Genomic DNA, 11,174 nt, shown 5'->3' on the forward strand with positions numbered 1-11,174 from the left:
TTCGACGAAAAATTACGTCGAAATTTCGAATGACAGTCCTCGCCACACGCAATCATCCTGTCCTTCTAGAAAGCAACAGTGATAATAATCGGCTGTTGAAAATGGTAGCTCAGCGACTTATTGTTAGATAAATTTAGAACATTTATAAGGAGAACTACCCAAGTGTTACACTCACTTATTAATGAAACTTTGTCAGCTTGTAGAGTTCGTCGAGCTGAACATGCCTATACCCCCTTTTGTGGGCAGACGACTAATTGTTTAAAAAATATTAATAATTAAAGTTAATTACTACTTACATTGGGAAGTATGACAGACTCACACATACAACTCGCAATCTAGAGATCCACGGTTCAAATCTTTGATTCCCAACATTTCTTTTTTTTTTTAATGATAATTTGTCTCTTTTTGAATAACTATTATATAAAAATTGTCATAAAAAAAGTTTTTTTGGGAACCTAGGATTTGAACCAAGGACCTTCAAATTGCAAGTCAAGCATCGGCTGCGTGGTTAAACGCATGGCTTACAATGTTAAGGTCCTCGGTTCAAATCCTGAGTTGCCGTTTTTTTTTTTTTTTTTTTTTTTTTTTTAGGCAATAGCTATTCAAAAAGAGACAAATTATTATTTAAAAAACAAACAAAATTTTTGGAACCAAGGATTTGAACCGTGGATCTCTAGATTGCGGGTTGCATGTGTGAGTTTGTTATACCTCAGAATGTAAGGAGTAACTAACTGTAATTGTTAATATCTTTTAAACAATTAGCCGCCTGCCCCCAAAAGTGGGTATAGGCGCGTTCAGCTTGACGCGTTCTACAAGCTGGCAAAGTTTCATTAATAAATGAGTGTAACACTTGGGTAGTTCCCCTTGTTAGATGAAAAACGCGTTTATCGCTTAGGCAGCCATCAGTTTCACGGTTTAATGTAACTAAAATGGTTTTATCTGCACGATGATTATGCATGGCGATTTCTTAGGTCTCGTTCAGTGTATTAGATCATCCCATAAACTGGCATCCTGTAATCTCGTATCTGATCTCATGGTAACGTACAATGTAACTGCTGGATTCCTTTGCATCGCAATTGTACAGATTTATATAGGATTATCCAAATTGAGTGTCACATCTTCAAATTGAAATAAAACGCAAAGTATGTGATTTTTTTATAGTTACTTTATTTCAACTCAGTCTACTGTATGACATTAATTATCAAAGACAATATTATTTAAATGTCCTCCTCAGCTTTTTTCACGAGCCTGATGCATTTCACCCAATTTTTCATTATATTTTCACACAAGTAGAATTCAATTTCATGAATAGCGACGGTAATTTTGTTGCTCAGCTCGTCAATAGACTTTGGATTATTGCTGTAAATTTCACTTTCCATAAACCCCATAAAAAAATCTAATGATGTTAATTTATTCGGTCTTGGTGGGAATTGGTGTTTCCTCCTCGTGAAAAATTACTCATTCGTTAAATTTGGTCAAACGTATCAAGCTCGCAAAAGGAAGCGGAGAAGGACCGTCAAATGCGATTGTTTTTCATAATTAATGTCATAAAATAGACTTTGTATTAAAATAAAGTAACCATACAAAAATCAAATACTTTGCGATTTATTTCAATTTGAAGATGTGACATTCAATTTGGATAATCCTATATATAAGCGAAGGAAAAAGTGGCCAAAAAGTGTTACAGGTGTTTGCACACGGACAAATAAAAACGGTGCTTTTCACAAGACTGCCGAAAGAATCGATAGGAAACGCATGCGTCACGCAGAATCACGTAACACTTCGTTCAATCTTGCCCGAACTCGCATGCTACCCAATGCAATAAGAATTGGAGCAGTATCAAAAGGTACAGGGCGATGCCTCCCACGACCTGCAAAAAAGTTTTATTCTAATTTAATTGAAATGGGAGGAATTTAAACTAAAGCGTGTGGCCGTAGCTTTGCCTCTTTCACTATTGTATACTCTACAGGGCAAAAGGGCAATCTTACCTCTGCAAGAAGCGACGAGTTCATATCGATCATTTTCGCTGAAAACGTCGTATCACAGTGCAGTAATTGCAACGAGAAAAGCTCCAGCTGTAATTTAATAGAATTTATAAGCAACTTTTGAAAGTCCGATGAATTTATTTCTTACCTCGCGTTTGACGGACAAATCGGTCGCCTCGCTAAGGGCATCGTGAAGAGTAGTGCGGATTTGTCCAGCTTTATTAGTCGCCGTTTCACACGCCCAAATCATCGTAACAAATTTAAGAAAATGATATAAGGCAGAAGAAATATAGGGCCAGTACCAAAATTGTAGATATTTCTGACCACTTTCCCCGCCGTGAACCCATAATAAATTAAAGTACAAATTAAAAGTGACAATAGTAAAAGTCGTGACAGCTGTTACTACGAGTTGCGTGATAAATATTTTGTTCAGTAATTGTAGAATATCAGTGACCTGCAGGTATTTAGCTTCTAAATTCTTCAATTTCATCAGCAACGAAGGAGTCCTCTGTTTGTGCCGCAGAAATGTTTTGGTGACGGGTTTTTGAAATTTATCAAGTTCTTCGATGAATTTCATGAAACAAGCTTTTAAAATACACACCGAGTTAATGTAGAACATGTCCATGATGAAGTTCACCGATACCATGAATAGTGTGGTAAAATTTCTCACTGTCATAAACGTGTTTCCACTTTTAACGCAATTGAACACGTGACTTAAGAGAAATAAAAATACAAAAATATCCTTTGAATGAACGAATTTCGCCATGTCGTTGAAGTCCTTTGGTGCCACCATGGAGGACGCCTCCGTGAGCTCCTGAAGAAAGCGCAATATGGCTTTACATTGAACGTACGTTAACAAGACAGTACTTCCAGCCGTAATGAGATAAAAAATCTGATCCATTTTTTTTGTTAGAGTATTGTATACTGATGAGGCGGTATTAATTTCATATCCCACATAGAATATCGCGATCAGGAACATGACCAAAACGATCATTGAATAAATCACACGAATTCTTGAAAAGGTATATCCTGAAGAAACACATTTGAAAGGAAAAATTCCGAATATACTTGCGATGAAATAACAAGGGTACATCAGCGAAACGAGATCCGTTGCGTGAAATAGTTTCCATTTCTTGTTCTCCTTTAATTCTGTTATCTTCCAAGCTTCAGACATCGTCCTTTCGCAACTTGGAAACTTACTACGGAAAAAATTTGACGTTACTCACGAAAACTGTCTGTCTGACAGACTAATAGGAACAAACTTCGCTATAAAAGTAGACAGACTGCTTACGTTTTCAATAAACTTGAGATACTGATGTTCAATCATAGATGTAGGACGCTTGAAAGATTACACAATTGCAAAATGCAATACCATAATGCATACCGTGAATAAATCAATTGTCGCAAGGTTTGCACTTAGCATGATTAAAAGTGGTGCTGTAAGATTGTAATTTACTCCAGGCTTTTCGCCATAATTTTATCTTCAACATTCTATTAAAAATCATTACATTAGAGCTTCTTCTCAACAGAGCGTGACAAGCTGTGATTGTACCAATAGTACCTACTACATAAGTGGAAATAGAGCACACTATCTGCAAGAAAAAAAATGAAAGAATTAAACGTCAAATTCTAATTGCAAATTAAATTAATCTACCTTTGTCAAAATAGTTGCGTCCATCGAGAAACCCATCGATGAGAAGGTCCTGTCGCACTGCACCACTTGCGAAGAGATTAATTCCAACTACGGAGGTGCAAATTAATAGTCATCCATTAAAATTAATGAGATTTTGTTCATAATTTTTCCACCATTTCACCGTTTTAAATCTTACAAGTATTTTCATAGCTATTAAAGCATCACAATCACAAATTTTCAGGACTATCTGTATGGTGTTAGGAATCTGTATGAAGCTAAGAAATATTAGTCCGTCTTAAAAACGTGGTATATTAAAAAATTGTTGTTATTTAAATAATTATTTCAACCCATTTCCAATAGTTTCCGTACTTTTTATTTTGAATGTGTATATTATCACCCTTCACATAATAACGAATTTTTAAATAAATTTATAAATTTCCTTCTTTTATCTATGATAGGCATCAACAGTTTTATCTAGCAATTACAATGTACCATATACCATTCGATAAGCTCAATTATTCTAATCAATTGTTCCCCCAAAGTAGTTCATGTTTGTAACAAACAGCCCTATTAAATAGACCCCTTCAATAACAATGTGGAATTTTTTTATGGTATTAATGGTGTCGATACGTGATAGTATTTGGTTGAAAGTAATCGCCAAATCCACGCATTATCGACGGTCGCGACATTTACCTTGAGGAGAGTAGATTGACTCGACTCCACCCTGTTCATGCGAACGTAAACGACATTTCTCCTTGAGGAGATCACCTTTGCCTACTCTAATAAACGAGATTCCCGATTCAAATTGAATTCATCTGTACAGCTGCGTGAACCCTGACCACGAAAACAAGATATTTTACGACCTACGTATTTTGTTACGGTAAAAAACAACAAGTTCACTGTACCAATCACCTCAGACGACCATGCGAAGAGTATAAACTTTCTATGTGTATATCGAATATTTCAATGTCGAATATAATGACATTGTTCGGGACCAAAGTGACCATGGTACAAAGACCCTCTAAGGACTAATCGTTACAATTACAAGATAAGAATAGTCGACCCCTAAATCCGCAGTTCTGTGTTCCAAGATCTACCATAGATAATAAAATAACATGTTCAACTTTAGACAAATGAAATAGCGAACAATTCTGCTTCTATGTTCTGCTAATGACACCAGACATTTAAATATTAAAGTTTTTAATTTTGCGTTTTACTTAGCCTTTCTCTGACTAAGACTGCTGTGTACGAGGATCAAGGAAAGTCATGCTCCTTTCCAGGAATCATGCGATCCTTTATCGTGTTGCCTCGTTGTCGATAATGTTGGTACATCAACAACAAACGATTCGACGAAAAATTACGTCGAAATTTCGAATGCCAGTCCTCGGCACAGGCAATTATCCTGTTCTTCTACAAGGCAACAGCGATAACAATCGGCTGTTGAAAATGGTCTACTGTCATTAGTTCAGCGACTCCGATTTTAGATCATTTAGATGAAAAACGCGTTTATCGCTTAGCCACATATGACGTTGACGCTTTAGTGTAACCAAAATGTTTTCATCTGCACGATCATTATGCATGACGATTTCCTGGGTCTCGTTCAGTGTATCAGATCATCCCATAAACTGGCATCTCGTAATCTCGCACCTGATTTCATGGTAACGTACAATAAAACTGGTAGATTCCTGTGCATCACAATTGTACAGATTTATATATAAGCCAAAGAGAAAGTGGCGAAAAAGTGTTACAGGTGTGTGCGCATGGACACATCAAGCGGTGCTTTTCGCAAGACTGCCGAAAGAATCGATAAAAAACACATCCGCCACGTAGAATCACGTAACTATTTCTTCGTTCACTCTTGCTTGGTCTCACATACTATCGAGTTCAATAAGAACTGGAACAGTATCAAAAGATACATAGTGATGCCACCCACGACCTGCAAAAGAGTTTGCATCTAATTTGATTTAACTGGGATGAATTTAAACTCCAGATTTTGCCCTCAGCTTTACCTCTTTCACCATATATTGTACAGGGCAAATAAACGGCAATCTTACCTCTGCAAGAAGCGCCGCGTTGATATCGAACATTTTCGCAGAAAACGTAGTGTCACAGTGTAGTAATTGCAGCGAGAAAATCTCCAGCTGCAATTTAATAGCATTTATGAGCATGTTTTTAAGATTCGATGAATTTGTAGCTTACCTCTCGTTTCACCGACAAATCGGTCGCCTCGCTAAGGGCATCGTGAAGAGTAGTGCGGATTTGTTTAGCTTTATTAGTCGCCGTTTCACACGCCCAAATAATCGTAACAAATTTAAGAAAATGATATATGGCAGCAGGAATATAGGGCCAGTACCAAAATTGTAGATGTTCCTGATCACTTTCCCCGCCGTGAACCCATAATAAATTAAAGTACAAATTAAAAGTGACAATAGTAAAAGTCGTGACAGTTGTTACTACGAGTTGCGGGGTAAATATTTTGTTCAGTAATTGTAGAACATCGGTGACCTGCAGCAGTTTTCCCTCTAAATTCTTCAATTTCATCAGCAACGAGGCAGTCCTCTGTTTGTGGCGCAGAAATGTCTTGGTGACGGGTTTTCGTAATTTATCAAGATCTTCGTTGATTTTCATGAAACATGCTCTTAAAACGCACGCCGAATTAATGTAGAACATGTCCTCGATGAAGTGTACCAATATCAAATACAGGGCGGTAAAATTCCTCGCTGTCTTATACGTGTTTCCGCTTTTAACACAATTGAAGACGTGACTTGAAAGAAGTAAAAATACAAAAATATCCTTTGAATGAACGAATTTCGCCATGTCGTTGAAGTCCTTTGGTGCCACCATGGAGGACACCTCCGTGAGCTCTTGAACAAAACGCAGCATCGATTTATATTGAGCGTACGTTAACAAGACAGTGCTTCCAGCAATGATGAAATAAAAACTCTGATACAGTTTTTTTGGTATAGTATTGGGTATCGAAGTGGTTGAAGTATTTTCATATCCCACATAGAATACCGTGATCAGGAACGTGGCCGAAATGATTATTGAATAAATGACACGACTTCTGGAAAAGGTATATCCTGAAGAGTCACATTTGAAAAGAAAAACTCCGAATATGTTTGCGATGAAATGGCAAGGATACATCAGCGAAATGAAATCCGTCGCGTGAAATAGTTTCCATTTCTTGTTCTCTAATACTGTTATCTTCCAAGCTTCAGACATCGTTCTTTCGCAGCTTGGAAAGTTGCAGCGGAAAAGTTTATTTTCACTTACGAAAATTGTCTGTCCGACAGCCTAATAGAAAAAAACTATGTTATAAAAGCAGACAGACTGCTTACGTTTCCAATAAACTAGAGATACTGATGTTTAATCATCGATGTAGGACGCTTGCAATAAGATAATGCATTACGTGAATAAATAATTGGTTGCATAGTTTGCTTTTAGCACGATTAAAAATGGTGCTGTAAGTTTATAATTTATTCCAGGATCTTCGTCATTCGACCATACTTAACTGTTCCTTCAACATCCAATTAAAAGTTATTACATTGAGGCTTCTGGTCAACGAGGTATTACAAGCAGAAATTGTAAGTAATACATAACTATTAATAGAGCACACTATCTGCAAGAAAAAAATGAATGAATTAAATGTTAAATTCGAATTGCAAATTAAATGAATTTACCTTTGTCAAAATGGTTGCGTTTATCAGGAGCCACATCGCCGCGAAGATGCTGTCGCACTGCGCTCCGATATTTTGCATATTATATGTTTCGTTAATCAGCCGGACAGCAGCAGTGATTTTTAAATATTGATTTCTAAGATTTCTCAGTTCTGTAAGCACCTGAGAATTTTGCTTTGGTTGATATACTCTACTGAAAAGATGCGGCTCTTCGTTGATCACCGTCTAGTTCAGTTTCAACAGGGAATCATTTATTTTTTCAAAACCAGCTTTCAAATGCAACACGTCCTTTGTGTACACAAGTTTGGCTATTTTGCGAATGGTTTTCGGTAGCAACAGAATAGCCACATTTTCCATTTTCTCAATCATTCGTACGGTAGAATAATTTGAAATGTAACCACTGTTAGATCCCGGTGTTTAATAAATATTTTATTAAACTTAATACACGGAATTCTTACATTAGGCACCTAAAGTAATTTCCTACTGCTAACGAATTTTTACGTGGCTATACAACTGTACTTCTACCTCTGATTTTTATTCTGATGCTGAAGAAAAAGTGGTCTAGTACTGTTTTTAAAAGGTCTGGAGTCTGATTTTGAAAGTGGTGGGAATGAAGATTAGGACCAATAGGAGTTCTTGGATATTACTGAGGTTCAAAGGGTGAAGTGTATAATTCAGGGATGGTGAATAAGGAATTCAAGGGTCGTATGCGTAATTGTACATAGAAGATAGTGGGGCTAGAGAGAGAATTTAGGATTTACTTATCTAAACCGAAATGCGAAGAATAAAATTATTTGCTCAGTCTATGACGGTATCCAACACCACATATAACGATCATGGAACTCAAGAAGAAAATGAAATTGCAATATAAAACCATGGATTAACTAGTTTTATCTAGCAGTTACAATATATCATATTTCATTCGATAAGCTCAATTATTCTAAACAATCGTTCACCCGAAGTGATTCATGTTTGTAACAAACAGCCCTGTTAAGCGAACACCTACAATAACAATGTAGAATTAATGGTATCTATACGTGATAGTATTTAGTTGAAAGTAATCGCCACCTCCGCGCATTATTGACGACCACGACATTATCCTTGAAGACAATAAATTGACTCGATTCCAACCTGTTCATCCGAACGTAAACGACATTTCTCCTTGAAGAGATCACCTTTGCCTACTCTAATAAACGAGATTCCTGATTCAAATTCAATCTGTTCAACTGCTTGAACTCCGGCCACGAAAACAAGATATTTTACGATCTACGTATTTCGTTACGATGAAAAACAACGAGTTCACTGTACTAATCATCACAGACGACCATGCGTATATTGAACATTTCAGTGTCATTTATAACGACATTGCCTGGGACCAAAGTGACCATGGAATACCCACCCTCTAGGGATTAACTGTTACAATTATAAGATAAGAAAGTCGATCCCTGTATCCGCGGTTCTGTGTTCCAAGATCTACCATAGATAAGAAAGTAATAACTTCAACTTCAGACAAATGAAATAGTGAATAATGCTGCTTCTATGTCTTGCTAATGACGCTACACTTTTAACCCTTTCGGTACTATCGCCGCTTATAGTCGGTATCCACGAAACAAGCTACGGAAAAGCAATTGGTATGTTTGCTTATATCGTAAATGTTTCAAATATTTTACTTAAAAGTTGGTTCAGATCACCTTTTGCGGCTTACACTGCCGTACAGTGTAATCACTCTCGCGGAAAACTTTCTCGTCCGGTGAATGTATATCCGCGGCCAGCTCTTCCGTACCGAAAGGGTTAAATATGATAATTGTCAATTTAGAGTTTTACGTAGATTTTCTAATGTTGGTACATCGATAACAAACGATTCCACGAAAAATTACGTCACAATTTCAAATGACAGTCTACAGCACACGCAATTATCCCGTTCTTCCAGAAAGCAACAGCGATAATCGGCTGTTGAAAATGGACCACTGTCGTTAGCTCAGCGACTCTGATAAATTTAGAACATTTAGATGAAGAACGCGATTATCGCTTAGCCGGCTATCACTTTGAGGCTTTAGTGTGACCAAAATGTTTTTACCTGCACGGTGATTATGCATGACGATTTCTTCGGTCCCGTTCAGTGTATTAGATCATCCCATAAACTGGTATCCCGTAATCTCGCACCTGATTTCATAGTAACGTTGAAAGTAACTGCTAGATTCCTTTGCATCGCAGTTGTACAGATTTATATATAAGCGAAGGAAAAAGTGGACGAGAAGTGTTACAGGTGTGTGCACATGGACACATCAAACGGTGCTTTTCGCAAGACTGCCGAATCACGAAACTATTTCTTCGTTCACTCTTGCTTGGTTTCACATACTATCGAGTTCAATAAGAACTGGAGCAGTATCAAAAGATACACAGTGATGCCACCCACGATCTGCAAAAAAGGTTTATTCTAATTTAATTGAACTGGGAAGAATTTAAACTTAAGCTTTTGCCCTCAGCATTGCCTCTTTCACTGTATACTCTACAGGACAAAAGGGCAATCTTACCTCTGCAAGAAGAGGCGCGTTGATATCGAACATTTTCGCAGAAAACGTAGTGTCACAGTGTAGTAATTGCAGCGAGAAAAGCTCCAGCTGCAATTTAAAGGTATTGATGAGCATCTTTTTAAGATTCGATGAATTTATATCTTACCTCTCGTTTCACGGACAAATCGGTCGCCTCGCTAAGGGCATCGTGAAGAGTAGTGCGGATTTGTCCAGCTTTATTAGTCGCCGTTTCACACGCCCAAATCATCGTAACAAATTTAAGAAAATTATATACGATAGGAGGAATATAGGGCCAGTACCAAAAGATTAGATTTGTCTGACCTGGTTCCCCACCGTTAACTCGTACTAAACAAAAGTACAAATCAAAAGTAACAATAGTAAAAGTCTTGAGAGTTGTTACTACGAGTTGCGTAATAAATATTTTGTTCAGTAATTGTAGAATATCGGTGACCTGCAGCTGTTTCCCCTCTAAATTCTTCAATTTCATCAGCAACGAGGCAGTCCTTTGTTTGTGGCGCAAAAATGTCTTGGTGACGGGTTTTCGAAATTTATCGAGATCTTCGTTGATTTTCATGAAACATGCTCTTAAAACGCACGCCGAGTTAATGTAGAACATGTCCATGATGAAGTTCACCAACGTCATGAATAGAGCGGTAAAATTTAGCACTGTTACAGTCGTGTATCCACTTTTAACGCAATTGAAAGCGTGACTTGAAAGAAATAAAAATACAAAAATATCCTTTGAATGAACGAATTTCGCCATGTCGTTGAAGTCCTTTGGTGCCACCATGGTGGACGCCTCCGTGAGCTCCTGAAGAAAGCGCAGTATCGCTTTATATTGACCGTACGTTAACAAGACAGCGCTTGCAGCCATGATAACATACAAATTGCGATTCAGTTGTTTTGGCACAGTATTGATTAGCGATGAGCCGCAATTAATATCATATACTACATAGAATACCAGGATCAGGAACGTGGCCAAAATGATCATTGAATAAATGACACGAATTCTTGAAGAGGTATATCCTGAAGATACACATTTGAAAGGAAAAATTCCAAATATATTTGCGATGAAATAACAAGGGTACATCAGCGAAACGAAATCCGTGGCGTGAAATAGTTTCCATATTTTGTTCTCCTTTAATTCTGTTGTCTTCCAAGCTTCAGACATCGTTCTTTCGCAACTTGGAACGTTACAGTGGAAAAAGTTTGATGTTATTCACGAAAATTGACTAATGGAAAAAAACTTTGTTATAAAAGTGAGCAAACTGCTCATGTTTTCAATAAACTCGAGATACTGGTGTTTAATCATCGATGTAGGACGCTTGAACGATTCTCTTGATAT

General features: G+C 37.2%; 2 protein-coding genes across 3 annotated transcripts; both read right to left on the reverse strand.

The window, feature by feature from the left end:
• Positions 1 to 914: 914 nt before the first annotated feature.
• LOC117603582 (uncharacterized) lies at positions 915 to 3,159 on the reverse strand. The gene is made up of 3 exons (XM_034322915.2): positions 2,134 to 3,159; positions 1,989 to 2,075; positions 915 to 1,870 (listed from the first exon to the last, which is right to left on the reverse strand). Exons 1-3 carry the CDS (start codon positions 3,157 to 3,159, stop codon positions 1,787 to 1,789), a joined length of 1,197 nt encoding a protein of 398 aa, XP_034178806.2. The 3' UTR covers positions 915 to 1,786.
• On the reverse strand, positions 3,072 to 11,000 carry LOC117603583 (uncharacterized). 2 transcript variants are annotated; one of them, XM_076688201.1, is made up of 6 exons: positions 7,299 to 9,634; positions 5,818 to 7,237; positions 5,673 to 5,759; positions 3,640 to 5,554; positions 3,277 to 3,577; positions 3,072 to 3,184 (listed from the first exon to the last, which is right to left on the reverse strand). In XM_076688201.1, the coding sequence occupies exons 2-4, from the start codon at positions 6,838 to 6,840 to the stop codon at positions 5,471 to 5,473; spliced, it is 1,194 nt and encodes a 397-aa protein (XP_076544316.1). In that variant the 5' UTR covers positions 6,841 to 7,237; positions 7,299 to 9,634; the 3' UTR covers positions 3,072 to 3,184; positions 3,277 to 3,577; positions 3,640 to 5,470. The 2 variants fall into 2 exon arrangements, with proteins under 2 accessions (XP_076544316.1, XP_034178807.2); XM_034322916.2 differs by lacking the exons at positions 3,072 to 3,184; positions 3,277 to 3,577; positions 3,640 to 5,554; positions 5,673 to 5,759 and adding exons at positions 9,830 to 9,916; positions 9,975 to 11,000 and having other exon boundaries at positions 6,389 to 7,237; positions 7,299 to 9,714.
• Between the last annotated feature and the right edge of the window lie 174 nt (positions 11,001 to 11,174).

The sequence above is a fragment of the Osmia lignaria genome, chromosome 4, assembly GCF_051020975.1.
Source record: "Osmia lignaria lignaria isolate PbOS001 chromosome 4, iyOsmLign1, whole genome shotgun sequence".
NCBI classification, from domain to species: domain Eukaryota; kingdom Metazoa; phylum Arthropoda; class Insecta; order Hymenoptera; family Megachilidae; genus Osmia; species Osmia lignaria.

What these genes read in the sequence shown, in the direction of transcription:
- LOC117603582 (XM_034322915.2), bottom strand. Translation starts at nt 3,159, where the DNA reads ATGTCTGAAGCTTGGAAGATAACAGAATTAAAGGAGAACAAGAAATGG. An exon ending in ATTTGTCCGTCAAACGCGAG is followed by an intron (nt 2,076 to 2,133) that starts GTAAGAAATAAA and finishes ATTAAATTACAG; the next exon opens with CTGGAGCTTTTCTCGTTGCA. An exon ending in ACTCGTCGCTTCTTGCAGAG is followed by an intron (nt 1,871 to 1,988) that starts GTAAGATTGCCC and finishes ACTTTTTTGCAG; the next exon opens with GTCGTGGGAGGCATCGCCCT.
- LOC117603583 (XM_034322916.2), bottom strand. Translation starts at nt 11,000, where the DNA reads ATGTCTGAAGCTTGGAAGACAACAGAATTAAAGGAGAACAAAATATGG. An exon ending in ATTTGTCCGTGAAACGAGAG is followed by an intron (nt 9,917 to 9,974) that starts GTAAGATATAAA and finishes TTTAAATTGCAG; the next exon opens with CTGGAGCTTTTCTCGCTGCA. An exon ending in ACGCGCCTCTTCTTGCAGAG is followed by an intron (nt 9,715 to 9,829) that starts GTAAGATTGCCC and finishes CCTTTTTTGCAG; the next exon opens with ATCGTGGGTGGCATCACTGT.